We start from the raw sequence: 19,923 nt of genomic DNA, 5'->3' as shown, positions 1-19,923 counted from the left end.
TGTTAGCTTAAGGGAAAACTTATTTAGCTATTACCTTTAGTGCCTAAATTTACATAATCCATTTATACAAAACAAACTCCTTGTTTATATGGGTTTTAAACTACAAAGAAGGAAAAAAAAGCTGAAAACAGAGAAGTGCCTAGAAAAAATTGATTTATCACTAATAAATTTGTACTCTTTTTAGGTCCACCCCTCTCCCCACCATTTTCACAAATAAGAAAAGTTATATGAATCAAGGAAGCAAGGAATCCTGTCTTTTGCTTCTTTTCATGATATAGTTATAATCAGTGCTGATATGTTGAGGTAGCATTTTCCCCACAAAGTAACACTGGCTCCATTAACACTAACATGCAGTTTCCTCCCATCTTGTTTGGATAAAATTATAGTCCTTGTTGTTGAGCTGCCTAAGGTTTCTCTGCTACTTCTTTTCCTCCTAAAAAATCATATAACCAAATTTTTCCTGAATATAAATTTTTGAAGAATCCTATTATCTTGAAATTTCAAGATAAAATGTAGGACTCAAGGTACTTGGCTCCACAGTCAATATAAATAAAAATTACTTCAAGATTTATGGTTTTATGATTATCTAGTAAATGTTTTTAGTGATTAAAAAAGTGAAGGTCCTTGGTTAATGTCCTATTTATTGATTTTCTTTGTTAAATGCCATAGGTTTTAAAATATAATACCTTATTAAGAATACAATAAAAAGGAATCTATTAGAATAATTCTTACCCCTTGATCTTTAAGCAGTTCAATATGACTATATATTCTTTAGTTCTTATAATTCTCTCTAAAACTTTAGGGAATTTTATATGCTGTTAAAACCACATGCTGAGAACACCAAAAGTAGAGATATAAACATTTTCTATTAAAACTTCATCAGTTGAAATTGCTCATGTAGATTATTAGACTACGAAATTGTTAAATAACAGCAGGATGCTTCAACAAATAAGTTTGGTGTAAGGATATCCAGAAAGAAGGAATCTTCAAAATATACTTTATTATTGTATATCACCAAAATATGCGATACTATGAGACTTTTCAAAGTATTGTAAAGGCATTTGTTCCTGTTTTTAACATTTATATTTATTGGGCCTCCCATCAACCCCAAAATTTCTTCGATAGAACATTTATCTCTGAAAACTAGTTAAGAACAAATACAAAATATGCTTTGTCCATAATCAGTATGCTTTACTTTAGATATAGCACTTGGATGTCTGAGGTCTTTTCCCTTTCAGTAAGGAATTTGCCTTGTAAGAACACAAGGCAATTGGTAACTTAAACCAACTTGATACAAATGTCTTTCAACTCACATAATATAAACTAGGGATGCATATTCTGTTATCACATCTACCATAACCTACCCTGAAAGCAGACTGACCATTATGGGACTAAAGAAGAGGTAGGCAAACTATATATACATGAATACAGCCATGCTCACTTATTTGCATAGCTTTCACATTACAATGACATTTTTGGGCAGTTATAATAGAGACTGTCCTGCAAAACCTGAAATATTTATTCTCTGGCCCTTTACAGAACAAGCTTTCTGATGCTGTCCGAAAGGATGCTCTGTGGATTTATTCATATTAGAAGAAACTCCTGTAAATGTGACTCTGAGCAATCTCTAAAATTATGACTATGGTTACAAGGTATATCTAACAGTAGACAGTACCAAACATTCTGCTGGTGATACTACATGGTAGATGATAAAATACATAACCCACTCATTTATTTCAATGAGATATTTCCACTACTTGACCTAAACTGTATTCTAGAAAGAATATTCAGAAAGCTAGTTGCATTTGTATACTGTGGATAAAGGTCCAGTTCATATAAGCAGTATTGCCAACTCACCTGATTCTACCCCTGGGGCGCTCAGATTGCTCTGACATAAAGCTTGTGCTGCTGAGGCGTGAGGCACTGCTGGTTCGGGAAATGGCAGACACATCACTGACATCACTATCTGATGATTTGGCAGAGACGTTATCACAGCTTCTGTACTGATCTCTATGTATGTTATACTAAAGATTAAAAACAAGAAAGTGTGAGCTCCATTATCAGATCGTGGTAAAAAGAGACACAGATGGTGAGATTAGTGACTATTTAGTCAACACCAAATAAAGGTATACCTTTGTAAAAGTAGGTGTGGAATCTAAAATAATCCAAACAGCAACATAATATATGATTTCCAGTATAAAACGATTACATCCTTTGACTGGTAAGAAATGGCTTATGAAGACTGAATCATAAATTAAACACAAAAATTAAATGCTTGTACGGAAAGTTCACTGAATTATTTATACATACCTAAAACCTCAAATTGTATTATTTATTTTTTTCTAGTACATGAGCTTCAGTCTTTTTTTGCTCTTGTTTTCATAATTGCCTATTTTATTCACCTTCTGCTTTAGTCATGGTACAGGTTGAGTATTCTTAATATGAAAATTTGAAATCTGAAATTCTGCAAAATCCAAAACTTTTTGAGTGACAACATGATGCTCAAAATAACTTTCACTGGAGCATTTCAGATTTCGGATTTTCAGATTAGTATGCTCGGTTGCTAAGTATATAATATATATATAACACAAGTATTCCAAAACATGAAAAAATCTGAAATCCAAAATACTTCTGGTTCTAAGCATTTTGGATAAGGGATATTTGACCTGCATAGTCTGCTACCCTCTATCTATATTTGTTGATTCTTTCTAAAACTATTAAATTTACCTGCATACTTTCATTTTTTGAATTTTTTAAATTTTTTGTAGAGATAGTGTCTTACTATTGCCCAGGCTGGTCTTGAACTCCTGGCCTCAAGTGAATCTCCTGTCTTGGCCTCCCAAAGTGCTAGGATTACAGGTGTGAGCCACTGTGCCCAGCCTCAATTTACCTACATACATTCTAAGACATCATACTCTTATCTCTCAAATTTCTTCAAAAAATATAACCTTTCACAAAAAATGGCTGATATAAACTGAGTGAAGTGACAGAGGCAATGATTGGACTTTTCTTTCTATTATGGTTTTAATAGCCAATTTCAGATTTTAAACTGTTTACTAATGTCAAAAGTAAAATATGGGATTCCTATTAAAATTTCAACATAAATTATATCTTGTATTTAAATGTATCTTTAAATTTAAGTGTTGTGATTTTGTCTGTGATTTTGATTGCCTAAAATGTTAAGGGTCATTAGGTAAGAGATAAAAACATGCAAATTTGTTAAAGCAGTTAATCTATTCTTCTTTCCATTTCACTGCTTTATTGTGACACACTACACAATGAATAGCTTATGTATTACACTTTTGAATATATTTGTTATAATTATAATAAATAGTTTATATAATTATATATAATTTTAAGATATCTAAGTGATTCTCTTAGGTACTGAAAGGTACGATATTATAACTTCTTATATAAAATAAAAGAACACATAACTAAACACTTGAGTATTTAAATTTCTTATCAAGCAATGTAATTTATGAGTAACAAAGGTGTGAAAATGTCAAGTGTTTATTAAACCTGTAGAAAAAGTCATCCATCCTCTGATGCTCCACATTAGAGTTGTTTTAATAAATCCAAACTGTCTTGCATTTTAATATCAAATTTTTAATACTGAATCATGATGCTAAAATCTGGATGTATATGTACCAAAAAAAGTATAATACAAGTTTTTTTTGAGACAGGGTCTTGCTTTGTTGCCCAGGCTAGAGTGCAGTGGCATTATCATAGTTCACTGCAGCCTCAAACTCCTGGGCTCAAGCGATCATCCTGCCTTAGCTTTTCCAGGAGCTGGGACTATAGGTACACACCACCATGCCCAACTAACTTTTTAAATTTGTTTTACTTTTGTGGAGATAGAGTTTTGCTATGTTGCCCAGGCTAATCTTGAACTCCTGGCCTCAAGTGATCTGCTCCCCTTGGCCTCTCAAAAATGCTTGGATTACAGGCATGAGCCACTGCGCCTGGCCAGACAATAAGATATTTTAAATAATCCTAGAGAAAGGTCTCACATTTATTTATAATAATAATCCCTCATATGAGAGTAGTTTAGGCCTAAAACACTTAAATGTCAGTTTTAATTCTTCACCTCTCATGTGTATGTGTTGGTGAAATAATTTCACATTAAGCATGAAATCAATTCTCAATACATAGAATATCTATAAGATTATTTTTCCAAAGGATTTTTTCATGATTATGTGATTTATCTTTGAAAGCCACAAGCTAATTTTTAATCCAAAGGAAATTCATATATGTTATTATATCTAGAACTGGGCTATTTATACAACTTCATGTTTGATCTAAAATTAATATGATTTAATACAACGTGGAACAATGTGACAGTATGGTCTACCAGCAAATTCTGTCAAATCTAAAATCATAATCCTGACTGACATGATTTATTTGAATCAGAACTGCTTTTAATTGACAGAGCAGACATGATAAAAGCTTAATATGGTCATAGAGTGGGACTTGAATTAAACATTGTTGCTGCAGTACAAACAAAACTCCTATACTACTAATTTTTTGAAACTGTTGCACTTAAAGAGATATTATGTAATTATTATACATAATATATATTACATATATATATATAACTTGGTTCATGAGAGAATATAAAATAACTGAGATCTAATACCTAAAAATTTACCTAGCCATAGGAGATTTTTTTAGCATTGTGTTGATACTCAGAATAAATGCTCCTCTTATTTAGTAATTGTCAACATTAATCAGTGTAGACTAAAGCATAAAAATATGTGACTATACATAAAATATTTCCTCAACTAAAGAAATATTCCTTTTCTTAAGCCATATCTTCCTCAACCTTTTTTGTATATAGACCTTTGCTATTCTAGCAAATACATATAATGAGAGACTTAAAAATTTTGTATGTCATAATAATATTTTTCTATACTGAGATAAAGAACAATCTGTCACTCTGACATGATCACAGTTTTCTCCATACTGGTTCTTTGAAGTAAATGAAATATTTTTATATTTGCTTTTATTATTATATTTACTTTTTTCAAAAATATGTTAAAATTTTAACCACTTTGACTTTTCATTAAGCATCATCTGTTAAATTTCCTATTTAACAATTTAATATTTTAATGGAAATACTTTAATTATATTTTGAGAAACATACTATCCTCAGGAGGAATTTATACTGATTATACAGCAGAGAAATAAGTCACTAATGTGAGGGGAGGCTCTAATAATAGGGCTGCTATTTTTACAACTAAGTAATAATAAACACTGCAGCTACCTACAAAACCCATTACATCAATCTTTGTTGCTATTCCTGGGTTATGGAAACATAAGCACTCTTTAAAATGTGACTGCCTAATTGTGAATTCACCCTCCAATTATGAATTTCACTTTATCATCAAGGCATGTGACTGTATAACCTCAATGAAAAATTAGCACAGTGACACATTTCAAAGATACCAAAGCAGTTTTATGTTGTTTTTCAAAAGCAAAGTTGATGCTAGTTCCATATTCAGGATGGATGTTAGGGTCATTTGGTCTTTTAAAAGAGGTACCAAATTTCAAAAAACATCTTAAGAATTACATTCATCTGACAATATTTTGCCCTGAAAAAAATCTAGTTCTACTGGTGGTTGGTTAAAAGTATTTGGAGAATGACTAAATAATGTCTAACTTGGCAGAATTTTCAACTAAGGTATATTGCTTCATCCAAAATGGATTAAGATACTAAAAAAGTCAGTAAAAGAATAAAGTTCAAAATTTAATCTATATTAAATTTATGACAGTACTGTCTCTTAATTATAGCAAATAAAAATAGATCTTTGTAAAATAAATTATAAGATGCTTGGTATAAACAGATAAAAAACAAAAAAAGATAATTTCTCAGGTATTGAGAGAGATTTGAATTAATTAAAATCGCTACTGAAAACTATTAAAAATTCTATTCTAAGAATTAGTTCATAATATAAATATTAGAGCTGTGGGGAGTATTTGTTTTTTACTTCAGGGGTCCCCAACCTATGGTGAGTTGTGTAATTATTATATATTATAATGTAATAATAATAGAAATAAAATGCACAATAAATGTAATGAGCTTGAATCATCCCAAAACCATCCCCCCCTCCCCAGTCCGTGGAAAAATTGTCTTCCATGGAGATGATCCCTGGTGCCAAAAAGGTTGGGGACCGCTGTTACTTAATATACAAAAATAGGCTAATAATTTGCTATTTTATCTTACGTATTTTCCTATCCTATATTCTTACAAGTTTTTAAAGTACTGTATCTTTGATCTCACATTTATTTATAAGTTATAATTTTAAGTAATATAGCAGTATCAATTTACGCAGTAAAAGCAATAGTAATATATTTGAATGTAATGGGCTTTTAAAATATTCAAATGCAATGAGACAAAGGGTGCCTGTGCAAAGGAAGGAGTAAAGATAAAATACGCTAATTTAATTGTATGTAAATATAAGCCATATGAGAACCTTTCAATCAAGTTTGAGTAATGTGTGCATTTCAATGATGTAAGAAGCAGAAGAAAGTGGTACCTAAGTCCTGAATCAGGTGTTCTAGGTTTCATCACCCCACAGTGATGCTCTGCTAATTTTAATAAAATATTTAATAAGTCACCTTCTTTCTTATGAGCCTCAGTTTTCATAATTTTGGCAACTAAGTGAGCTTAAGTAGATGATTATTTTGAGGTTGTTTTCAAGTTCTAAATGTTATGAGCCAGGGAATTTGGAATTTGCCAAACCTACTTTTGGTTTATTGTAAGTATTAGTGGTGGTTTAGACTTCTGAGCACTTCATTTTGTAGATTTTTGATGACTGATTAATGATTAGAGTCCTAGTTCAGAATGATCCAGAAAGGCTTTCAGTATTTTACCCTGATTCTTTACTTACCTCTCTTTTTTGCTTCCTATACTGGCCCTACCGCCCCTTGCTGTTCTATATGACCTTACCCTTTGACACAATGCTAAGAAATCAATAACACAATTCCAGCCTTAATGAAGTATTTCCATTTGAAAGAACCTTTCAAATAATTGCATCCAACTGTGAAGAAAAAAGAAAACCCTCAATAATTATCCTGCCTTCTAATTCTTACTGCATTTGTAGTGAAAGAAAACAAAAAATGATAATGACATCCATGAAGACAGACAAGTAAGCTGATTAGGTGATAATACCATAAAGAATAAACTGCAGAGAAGCTATACCTGTACAGAGCTGGAATCGGAAGCTCTATGGGACGTCAAGATACTTTGCTTACCGATTTTTGTTTCTTTGCTTTACTGATTTTACTTTTTAAAAAATTGTTTTAGACTCTTAAGGAGTTCAGCATCACTGAATCACAGTGACTCTCTGCATGTCTGAGTTGGAAACTCTTCTGCATCTAACCTAATGTGCATAGTGACAGACTGTATCCAACACACATGACTCCAGGGTAGTCTGGGTGATAAATTATATTTTGTAGACATTTCTATTTTTTTGTATTAGTCATGGAATAGCTGGCCATATAACGAACCATCTCCGTTATTTAAAATAAGTAGGTTTTTCTAGATCCATATTTGAAGCTAACGATATTGATTTAGTGTAGTTTTATTTTCTTTTGATTTCTAATACTTGAAAAAGAGCTTCTTGGTATCAAATTATAACAAAGGTTGACCTATAACGGCTTCTGCTACTTTTGTAGTACTCTTTTAAAAATATTTTTAAATGAACCAGATAATATATGTAAAATTAGTTCATAAGGTATAAAATTCTATGATAGTTTAATTAAAATTATTAGATATTAGTTAGCAGTTTATAAACTCTTTAGTGTTTCTTTAGAAAAAATATTAAAATATAAATTGGCACTTGAAACTATGTAAATTTCAGTTTTTAAAAGTTTGAAATCAGTTACTTAGTAAAGACAGATAAATAAGGAATCTCACATCACATAATTTTTGTCATTCACTAACAAAACTCAATAGTCAATATCAACCTAAATAGTATTTAAGAGTATAAGTATGTATCTTAATATTTTAAAAGTGATATTTAAATAATATTCAAGAAACACAATGTCTTCATATACCTTGATTATTTATGTGAATTTGACTAATGACAATCAATAATTGATTTAATATCACATATTTACATATTTTATTTTTAGAAAAAATATTAAATCCATGGTAATAAATAATATGTCAATAAAGTTATATCTTATGAAAATATCAGGAGAAGAGTTTTTTCAGGCTTTGGTAGAAATTATAATGCAAGACTATCATTTAATGATAACTTCTCTTACGTAACTTGGTGCTGGCTAATGCTTCCTGGTACATACACTATACATTTTTAAAAGGGAAACTATTGGTTGGATACTACTAATTTTACCTTGGAATATTGCTCGCGATCAAGTTCTTGACTAGAACCAGACCCTGTTGTCTGCTTAAATCGATGCACTTTCATTTTCATCTGTCTTGTTCGCTCCTCCACTACTAAGCTTGCTGCAAAAACACACAATGGAAGCCTATTAAAACACATGAAGCATCTTTTAGGAATTGAATGGTTTAAGATTTCAATGCTTTTTGAAATGACTTCAACTAAATGAAATTTATAAATAACACATGATTAATAAATTAAACAAAATGCAGAATATACAATACTAGCAACCATTAATCTAAAGATGAACATGATTCAAATTACACAGAATGGGGAACACGAATGTTAGTAACAAAAGATAAGTACCCTATTTCTTCACGTGATACAAAATACTTTCAATTCCCTTCATAAATGATTATGTAAAACCAAGTTTAACTGTGAATATGTTTTCAATTTAATCAACTGTTGCATGTACATATATAGAGAAAACAAATATGCGTACTTAACACATCACACATATATGCACATGTTTACATGCATGCACACGCCCACTTGACATCTCAGCTAAACAGTAGTCACCTAACAATTGCTTTGATAAGAATCCACTTTTTTGAGGCATTCTTATTAAATCATTAATTTCTACCAGTGTCTTCTCATGAATATTTGCCAGTTCTAAAAATGGACTTTCTAAGGGAAAGATTAGCTTCCTGTTTCTGATGGCTATGTTTGAACCACATATATAAAATTCATAAGTTTGAAAATGAGATATACAACTTTTAACACTTTAATTTTAATATATAAAGAAATATATTTCACTTAAGCCCTTGTTAGTCTCCTAAGTAGCAGGTACGACTTTTTAGAGGGCAAGAATTACAGCCTTCAATAAAATATGAGTTATTTTAAGTCAGAATCTATCATAAGCAACCCAGCTTTAAAAGCCTATCTTTAATTTTTGCATTTTCACAAATGAAGGAGAAAAAAAGGGCTACGGGTACAGTGGTGTGCAAAGTAAACATTCAACAGCTTATAACTATGTTGTATGATATCTAAGATTATTTTCTACAACTTATCTTTTGCCAATTTCCCAGACTACTCAACCTTCAAAACAAGTGCTAAGATTTTTAAGGGGTGTGTGTGTTTAAAACATTTTTTTGATGACTGTTGTATTGGGACTTCTGCCAGGAGGCCCTATTGGTTTAAAAGTTAATGGAAATGTTGGTATCTCTGATTGACTTGCCTGATTTTATCTCTTACACAGAGTTTACAAAAGCATTTGTTGACAAATTTTTGTATTGCAATGATTAAATGTAGACTATCATTCTTGATTAAAAAACACTAACATTCACTTTACAAATGAAGTAAAAATGTAACTTTAATTATGTGTTCTCATACAGACTAGTAGTCTAAGAGATAAATACACAAAGTTTGAAATTTGTGGCTAAGTGTTCATGCTCTATTCATAGTTTTAGCATTCAAGTTTTAAATGTTTCACTTGTTTAAGTAACTTAGAGAATCTCACAGTTATGTGAATTAAGCAATGACACAGACTTGCTTTGAAAATGTTGACTTCAGAGACAACAAATGGTGACTATTACTACAATTAGAGGATGGTTCAATGGAGAACTTGAGAAATGTAGTTTCATAAATTTATTAATAATGACAACATATAAGGAGTCAAAAGAGTATTATAAAGCAAAATGCTATGTGAGAGTAATTAGAAACTGGGACAAAGTTATTGAAAAAATGTGAGTTATATTTATAGAAATCCATACACAATATAGAAAAGGTACAAATATCTGCTCTCTGCCTTTTGCCTATGGTGTGGGTACTTCCAAGTACATGCTCAGTCATTTGCTTTGAGATTTGAGTAAATCAAGTGTACTGTAATTGGATGTACTTTGTAATTAAAGCTTAAAACAATGCAAAATAATTTCAACTTGTAATAAAAACAGATTTCAGTGATGTTAGCTTAACTATTCTCAAATAATATTGATTTTATTTTACAAAATTTTTTGACATTGATTAGGCCATAGCTTTGTAACTTTTACTTTTAATATCACGTAATTCTTAGGGTGCATGGTTACTTAGACACTGATATTATTTCGATATTATTTCCCACAAACTACTGTACTGAAGCAGTCTGAAACATATCCAGTGACTTAACCTTGCCAGGACAACATCTCATTTCTCTAAATAGGATTACTTAGTTTACACATGGCTGCATGTAAATCTTTATTTTGCAAAACTTAAAACTAAATCACAAGAAGACCATTGTAACCTAGCTAAAATGAATCTCCAGATGGTTTTAAATGACTTCATTTTACCTTCCAAAAATGATTATTTATTCCTCAAGAAGTTAAAGCTGACACCTTTTAATCTGTTAAAGATGGAAAAGCCTCCAAACTAACATTATGACTCAAAATCACAAGTAGACCCCCTTGGCTCTCTATCAGAAACATAGTTGCTACGCTACCCTCATTGCTTGCTCTCAGAGTCCAAGAACAGAAGCAAAATGTCAATCGCTTACCATTTTACTTACTCATATCAAAAGGCCAGATAATTGCATAATATTGCATATATTTTTTGAAGTATTTCTCCTTCTATCCTGATGGCATGTGCCTTATGCATATTCTGAAATAATTGTTTACACAAGTTATTGTGTTTCAGTGAAAAATGTTTTCATAATCACTGAAAAACCTCCAGTGTGAATGTGGACATTATTTAACTTTGCTAGAGATTTTGCTTGTTTTGCATTTTATTTTCAACTGTATATGTGAAATAAAATGACATTATTTCTGGATTATAGATGTGTCAATCTAAATATGAAGACAAATTTATCAAATAAAATAGAATATTTATTATAAATTTGAACCAGAAGGCATGATTCCACTAATTTATGTGATTTATGCGGAGAATCATAGTAATGATTAAATGTAAATTGAATCCTTGGAATGCGATTAGCTCTCAAGTATATTACTATAAGTAAAATTAACTATAGCCCAGAGAACTCAAATATCTTACTTTGAAAAGAATGATTACCAATAATCATTTAAATTTTTTGTAGTATTTAACAATTTTAATCCAAATAGTCAAATTAAAATATGAAATAAAATATTTTCCAATTTTCCCAAAGATTCTAGCATTAAGTTCACATTTCAAGAACATTCTGAATGTTGGTAGTACTGGAAACTAATAAAATCATTAAAATGCCATTCATTAGAAATCGAGCAGGTGAGGGGGGGAGGGGATGGGTAAATTCACACCTAATGGGTACAATGCACATATCTGGGGGACGGGCACACATATAACTTTGACTCAAATGGGACAACAGAAATTTATGTAATCAAACCGTTTGTACCCCCATATTATTTTGAAATTTAAAAAAGAAAAAAAGAGAAAAAAATGCCAGTTGCTATTCTTTTATAGAAAGACAAAAAAAGGGAGTCTTTAAGATTTTTATTTTTAAAAATTTCTTAACTGCCACATATTAGAGAGTTAAACAATATCTCTCATTTCCTGCAACAAATATAATTATCATGTAATTTCATTTAGTCTTTTAATGAAAGTTTAGCTTATGTATAATATAGTCAAAAGATAAGGATATTTACTGTAGACTATATTTCACCTATAATCACAGATATTGTAATAGTATAAAAACCAATTTATCTACCCTAGTTACTCAGATGTAATTAACACTGCAATTTTACAAAAATGCTGTTCTTGGGAGGGTTGAAAGGTTGACATTTTTCACTATAAACTACAAGCCAATGATGTGTTTTATGTTGAGTAAATTATACTTTATAAAAAGCATATATTAATTTACCAAAAAAATTTGTTGAACAAGATCCATTTTCTTTATGACAACTTTGTTCTATACACATCTTTCTTTCCGAACTCTGGCATATATTTTCAGATAAAACTGTGTATGTCAAAAATCACCTCCATTTTACAATTAAGAAAGAATAAAACTGGAACATATTTTTAGGACTTAAATTAAAACCGTACTTGTGAAATCTCATTTACTGTCCTTTAAAACTCAAGAAAAATTCTGATTAGAGTATGCAGGGTAACAAAAGCAAATATAATTCACAAAGTATTGCAATTTATTTACAATTTTCCTAACGGAAAGTATTAGTATTAAAAACAAAGACTCAGATTAAAATAATTACATCTCTTTTCACGTCATATGCTTTGCTAAGAATTCTTAATTTAGTATTATAGATGATCTTTAATGAACCTATGAACAAACTAAAATCATTTTCAAATGGCATGTTTCTGCCTATATGTATTTTTCTAGATCTATACCTTTTAAAATATTATTAAAAAGGCCTTAATAAATCTTCCCTAAACTATCATGTGAAAATGCCCAATGATATAAACTCCTCCAAAAAGAGAATGTTATTTTCTGGAAAAGTTTTTGACTTATCACACATTTGTAACTTGCTTAAAAATACTGCAAATATTATATTCATGTATAATTTAGAACCATTATAATTTAAACATTAAACTTACATAAATATATATGAAATATTTATAAATTTACATTTATATAAAAATGAATTTTTGCTGATCTTGAAATTCCTTAAATCTTTCATATTTATGTGCATCCCCAAATTAACATGAATTTGAAATTTCAAATATTTGTGTTTCTAGGCAAAAAATATCTGCATTAAAATATTAAAACTTCAAATATTTTTCAAGTATGCTAGGTGAAATATGACTGTCAAAGACAATAGAGATAAGAAGAATTTCTATATTAATAAATATATTAATCTAAAAAATTATAAACATTTGTTAACAAGTGTCAGCTAATCTATGTGTCAAAGGTGATATGATAGCATCTGCACAGGATATTTAAGCCTGTCTGGATAACTATGATGGGTTATCACATTTTATGAATGGAAAAATAAGTGCCTCTGCTTCCTTGCTTGCTTAGCAACACAATGAGAGTTCCATGGTTATGCAGCCATGCTCCTGCTCCAGTGCATCTCTCAGGAATAACAATGATAAATGACTGTATACTTGAAAGTATCAGGTAGAATGACAATTATAAATGAAATATCTACAATGTGTCAGTTATTGAAAGTAGTGAACAAAATTCCTTCTATGAAGCAATTTATTTTCAGAAAGAACTTCACTGACAGTTGAATTCAACTACAAGAAATAGTATGATATAAATATGAAGGAATATAATATGAAATATAGAGGTTAAAAAGTAAAAAAAAGATGAAAAAGATTTAACTAATTGAATCTATAATCAGTATAAGCTATACCAAAACTGAATAGGGATATAATTTAATTTATAAACTAGATCTGAAAATATTCTATCAAGAAAGATGGTCTACTACTTGAAAATTCAAAAATGGAACACTAATGTCTGCTAACAGTTTTTTAGACTTTAGAGGAATAGGAATTGTTTATATGAATGAAATGCTCCACACACCTGGAAGCAATGTGGCAAAATAGTAAGAACCTAGAAATGGGAATGACTAGGCATAGATTACGGTCCTAGATCCAACACCATTCATCAGTTCATTAATGTTCCCTTTGATCAATTCCTGATATAAACCTACATTACAGAATTTTTATTTGTAAAGAGAAGAGACTGCTCATAGTAACTTCTAGCTGCTGTAGTCTATGATCCTTTATCATTTCAACAGGGTATTATTAAAGTTTTAAAATTTTTTTCATATTTGCAAAAATGGAAAACTACAGTGACTTTTGTCTCTTGCTCTTGGTTACCTAATTTGCAACATTTTAAAATTTGCTAATTTACCAAAACTATAGGAGTTAAGGGGAAAAAAAGTTCACCAGGTGTATTTTACACCATTATTTTTCATTGCAGGTTTTTTTTCCCAATTAAATGATAAAATCCTCAGTATCCATGGAGGATTGATTCCAGGATCCTGCCCCCAATACCAAAATCCACAGATGTTCAAGTCCCTTATATAAAACGGCATAGTATTTACATATAACCTACACACACCCTCTCATATACTTTAAATCACTTCTAGATTACTTATAATACCTAATACAAAGTAAATGCTATGTAAATAGTTGTTATACTGCATTGTTTCGGGAATAATGACAAGAAAAAGTCTGTACATGTTCAGTACGGATGCAAACAATGATTATTTTTTTCTGAATATTTTTGATCTGTGGTTGGTTGAATCCATGGATGTAGTACCCATGGACACTAAAGACCAACTGTAATGTATTTCTTTCATATTCATCCATATTTTTGTAGTCATGCACATATAGTAAGAAATTTTGATATAATACTTATCCAATCTCCATATCCCCCAACATACACATTATACATAAAGATTAAATGTTTAAAATACTTTGGCTACATAGACACGCCCAAGTTTTGGGAAATTTTCCTGGAATATAATGCATTTTAATTTGCAAGTGTAAAAATGTTCTAAGTTGGTTCCCTTGTGCCATTGTATCATTTCTATTGGATTTTAAGGATTATGCTATAATAATACAAACAATAAAAGAAAACATCTACCCAACATGAGAAAAACAAAATGCAATAAGTAAATAACACATATTAAGTGAAAATACCACATTGCATTAGGGATTTTTAAAAAAATATCCTATGTTTGTTGTAGATAGTTGAAATGGAACATTGGCATAGGTGAAAGAGGCAATTTGTACATATAATCACTCAAATCTCACTGCATTCAAAACCAGAAGACCATGTCTTGTTTAAGCATGCTTATTCCCACTGAACTATCTAAAAACAAAGCTGAAGATTTCCAACTCCGTACATTACTTCTCAGTGTCAGAATTGCCAAGCCCAAGAATAAAAATATTAGTCATTGACAGAAAAGAAACGAAGGCTCTTGAAAGAATCTGTCATTTACCTTGTCCTTTTGTGCTATACGAAGTTAAACAGCTTTTAAAAATATGTTCAGGTTTTGAGAGGGAGCACTGTCTTCCTTAAGAGGAACTTCAAATACAAGTTTTGTGAAGAGTTGCCTGTGTAATTAAGGCTTCTCTGGTGATAACAAAACCAATCACTGAGGGAGGTCATGTTGCTTTTACCAAGTGATCTCTAATATGTTTAGCCATAATTTTCATTATTCCAATACCGTTAATGGCTACAGAATCAACCTTGAAAGTCTTGATGTGGCATAGCTTTACTAAATTCAACTTTGATTTTTGACTCTTCCTACATTTTACAATATTTGGGAAACATATACAACTTTAGAGAAAATACATCAAAGAGCCTGTCCATGGTTAGACATCTGCCTGCCTTCTATTTTCCTCTGCACTTTCCCCCCAAAGAACAAGAAGAAAGGGGTAATGATGCTCTCTCTCAATTAGGTATCTCTTGCAAGTTGAGGGTTGGTTAATACATGTTAAATGCTTTCCAGGCTTAAAAGCTTGTGACACTATTATAAATAAACATATTTGAATCAGCAGAATGGGAAAATAGGGTTAAAACCATAACTTTTGAATTTTTCTATTTAAGCTGCTTTGTCCTCTGGGTCCCCAAAGTTTAAAGAGAAGGCTAGAATGACAACTATATTTATGGGTTTATGCCAAAAAAAAAGAAATGAATAAATTAGACACTTTTACTAATGAATCTCTAATAATTATTCATAAACATTCATAAAAAGTATCAGGAGAAGCAATGTCCTGGAAGATTAAGAAACCTGCACCTTTGAAATCTAAACACACAATACTAGGAAATGACCCACCTGGCCTAATGTGCATCTACTAAACGATAATAAAAATAAAATTGAAATCCTTATCTACTTAATGACAGTTAAAATAATGCTGATTCTGAAAAATACAGAAATTAGTTTACTTATTTTAGCAAAAGTCAAGTAAATAATCTGTTTCACAACCATAGTACATTATTAAATGTGTTTAAATTCCATTTATACAATAACTATTATAACAGAAAATTACTACAATTAATGTTTTTCACTCTTTTACACAAATTCAACCTAATGAAAGTTAATGCTCATAGTCCCATAGAAAATATATTTCGAATAACTTAGCATTCAAACTGTTCTTGCCAACATTTAAAGAAGGAAAATACAGGTAATTTATTTGAGAATTTATTATAGAAACCTGGTACTTAAAAATACAGTTGATTAGAGGCAATCCTTAAATAGCCCCTATAATCTGGTTATAATAATTATTACATATTTTATTAGTGAAACAGGAAAATAAAAAGCAACACAATGCTCTTTAGTCTTTTTTCCTGTTCAAATAATTTAATTACTTAAACTCTAATTGCCTTTCATTCTCCATGTATATAAATTACACACATTTTATTGTATAGGAAATTCATATTTGTAGAAAAGATATTATGATTCAAAATTGCTTCCAAAGCCAAAAAGTTAATGCACTTAAGAAATACTATCTAAAGGCATATAAGTTAAAAATTTATTATGACAATAACATTTTTTTCTCACCTTGAAGTCATTTAATTTCTGGTTCAGTTTTGATCTTCTTATATCATTATTTCGATGCCCCCAAACTACATTCATGGGCTCTTTAAAACTGTCCAAGAAATGTAGCAGAGAGGGAAAAATTGGCTTACTTTTAGAATGAATAATGTAAAATAGGCCTATAAAGCAGTTTGTGAAGCCTAAAATGACATGGTCTCTCAGATTTCGACATAAAAGAGGGAGTTAAAAGGTAAACGAAGTACTATAAACATTTTTAGTTCCTCAGTTAACTTTGCAAGTTGGAGGATGTGCTATCTTTATTCAAATACACTGCCTTTGCTCTTTCAAAGTGCAATGTTAATTTGAGGGGCCAGCCAGGACCCTAAGATTTAGCTGAGTGGTAAAAAATTGTGACATCAGGGGAAGGTAGGAATCCTAAGCGAGATTCTCCAAGATCCTGGTTGTGAGTTGTGGTTGTTACAGCAACATGGTACAGGGGACAGAATATGGGCTGTGGAATCAAAATCCGGTTGTGCCTCACAGCAGCTTTGCTACCTTAGGGCTTCTACTAACACCTCTGACTTTATTTTAATAAAACAGGGACAATAAAAGCCTTCCTTGCAGTTCTGTATGTGTTACTATAATCATGTATAGTAGGTCTCAATAAATGCTGTTTGAAAATGCTGGAAAGTCTATAAAACAATGTGGTCAAGAACAAGTCTTTGGAGGGAGGCTTGTGTTTGTTATAGTTGCCTATTCTACCACTTATAAAATGAATGACTGATAAGAGGCCAAGTTTTTAATCTTCCTAAGTTTTGGTTTTCTCAGTGGGAAAATGAGGTATTAATAGTTATGTCTCAGATTGTAGTGAAAATACCATGAGGTAAATATATGACATTCTTAGTTGAGTCATTGACATATATTCAGTGCTCAATAAATTCTGTCTACCATTAGTAATGTTAATAGCATTTCACATTTCTGTTATGTGACTTTACAAACATATGCTGGAAAATTAATAGACTGGTCCTCTATATTTAGGATGACCAAACATCTCTGCCCAGAACTGTCCTGAAAGTCTTGTATCTTGGGAGAACTCTCAATCTCAGGCAAACCGGGACCACTTGTCCAAGTTCATCTACAAATCATCAAAAACAAACCTTGACTAATGAGCCCCTTAGCCTGTCCAGTCAACTGGGAATGGTGTGCCCCAGTCTTCCTTTGCCCAGGGAGCACTCACAATAACCTGAATTCTCCATTATAATATATCCCAGAAAAGACAGACTTAAGCTCACAGCAGTGGGATTTCTGTGCTGTGAACTTTCCCTTTCCTTTAGGATATATGAGCCTAAAATTTGACTTTAAATACATTTCTTGAACTTGCTTCTATCCTTTCCAGACTTTGAGAGCCACTTTTGGAGGCTGAATTATGTTACCTTAAATCCCAGAGGGGAGTGCAGCAGCCTTTGCTGCTCTTTGCCTTGCTGGATGCATTTTGGGATGTGCCTCTTTGGTTGTTTCTAGTCATGTGGTCTATTTTACAAGGCATTTCTACAGCCTGTCTCCAAGGAATAGTTGACAGGGTAACAACACTTCTCATCTGGGACACACTGACCTTATAAAAACATAACAAATTCACATGCTCTGTAGAGAGGCCATAAATGTGCATGCTTCATGCAGACTTTAGGTTATCCCATTTATGATTTTGTTTTGTTTTGATTAGCTAAGTGTAGCTTTTGGCTAGTAATAGTATATATGGAAGGACTTTAAATGAAGAATTATTTTCTTTCTTCTGGATAAATTAACTAGGTAATGGCCCATTCGTATGAAATTCTAATGTTTTTATCATGCTAAAATTTGTCTTACAAATCCAACTAAATTGTTCTGCACCTAAGTACAAATACATTGGCCAATTTTGTACCACTGAACCTAAAGTTGTGTTTCTGATACCTGAATTAAAAATGCAGGATGGCTAGAAACCTAGACAAAATATAGGGACTGAAACATCTTGATCTCATTAAATAATATCTTATTTGTTATTAATATCTATTTATTGCCTGATATGTCAGATACTATGCCAGAATCTGTATAACATGTGCCTGGATATAAATATAATTGCAGTATATTGTTATAAATTCATATCAAAATAAGCAATTTAATATTATCTTTTATTTTCTCTTTTTCAATCTAACATACATAACACATACCTAAATATATTACAAGTTAGGGATAATATATTTGGGATTTGTGCTTTTTAAAATAGGATACACCAAGGTGTAGTGGAAGGAGGTCAAAAGTAAGAGACCTGGGATTGCAGTCTACTTCTGATTAGCAGTGTGAATGGGAAAATCTCTTAATCTCTCTGAACATGAGTTTCCTTATGCATAAAATAGAGATGATGCTATTTTTAGGACTAGCTTTGAGGGTTACTATGGGCAACAAATTAATGCAATCATGAATTCACTTTCAAATACTGAGAAAATGTACTTATATTAAACTATACAGAGTTGTATATTTTTAAGTATTACTAACATTATTATATTAGACTGAAAACTCATGTTTAAATATTTAATTATGGGGTCAACAATAACCTTAAACTGGAATGTGTGTGGACAGCACACGAGTGTGGGTTGAGGCCCACAGCCTACTCGAAACTCAAGTGCAAAGACCAACAATAAAATGTGATCCAAAAACACAGTAAGAAGGAGATCAGCAATGTGTTTTCCTTTCCTATGTCTTTCAGAAAGATAGATTTAATGGATATAACAATATTGAGGCCAACAGGAGTAACATTTAGGTAGCTGCTTCCCAGATGCATGGCTGCAGCATGGGCCAGAACATTCACTAAGGTTACTGCTAAGTGGAAGGTAAAATCCAGGGATTTTCTACTTCTTTGCACCAGATTTTACCCCGAATAGAAAGTAAGAATTAAATCCTTTTTCTATGAGAGCAAGGAAATGCAAACAAACAAACAGAAACAAAGAATATGTTATTTTATTCCAAGGAGAATTATTTTCTAGTTGTCAGTCTGAATAAATACATTTTGAAATAAAATATTATTAATATTAAAGTAATCTTTTTGTCTTTGATGTGAATGTACACATGATGAAAGAATATCAAATGCCCTATAAATCATTTTAGGGAAATAACCACCTATTTAATAAATT

General features: G+C 31.1%; 1 protein-coding gene across 50 annotated transcripts in view; it reads right to left on the bottom strand.

Annotated features, from left to right (window-relative positions):
• RIMS1 (regulating synaptic membrane exocytosis 1) overlaps positions 1-19,923 on the bottom strand; it is a 462,299-nt gene that overhangs the window by 84,496 nt on the left and 357,880 nt on the right. For 33 of the 50 annotated variants that reach the window (XM_045543826.1, XM_045543853.1, XM_045543834.1 and 30 more), the window contains 2 exons: positions 8,358-8,470; positions 1,858-2,024 (listed from right to left, as the gene is read on the bottom strand). The exons of the other annotated variants lie outside the window; for them this stretch is intronic. In XM_045543826.1, coding sequence (XP_045399782.1) covers positions 1,858-2,024; positions 8,358-8,470 — 280 coding nt within the window. The remainder of the gene's footprint in view (positions 1-1,857; positions 2,025-8,357; positions 8,471-19,923) is intronic. 50 annotated transcript variants of the gene reach the window in all.

This window comes from Lemur catta, chromosome 2, assembly GCF_020740605.2.
Source record: "Lemur catta isolate mLemCat1 chromosome 2, mLemCat1.pri, whole genome shotgun sequence".
NCBI lineage: Eukaryota > Metazoa > Chordata > Mammalia > Primates > Lemuridae > Lemur > Lemur catta.
The sequence above is the reverse complement of the archived record's forward strand: the minus strand, read 5'-3'. Positions and strand labels throughout refer to the sequence as shown.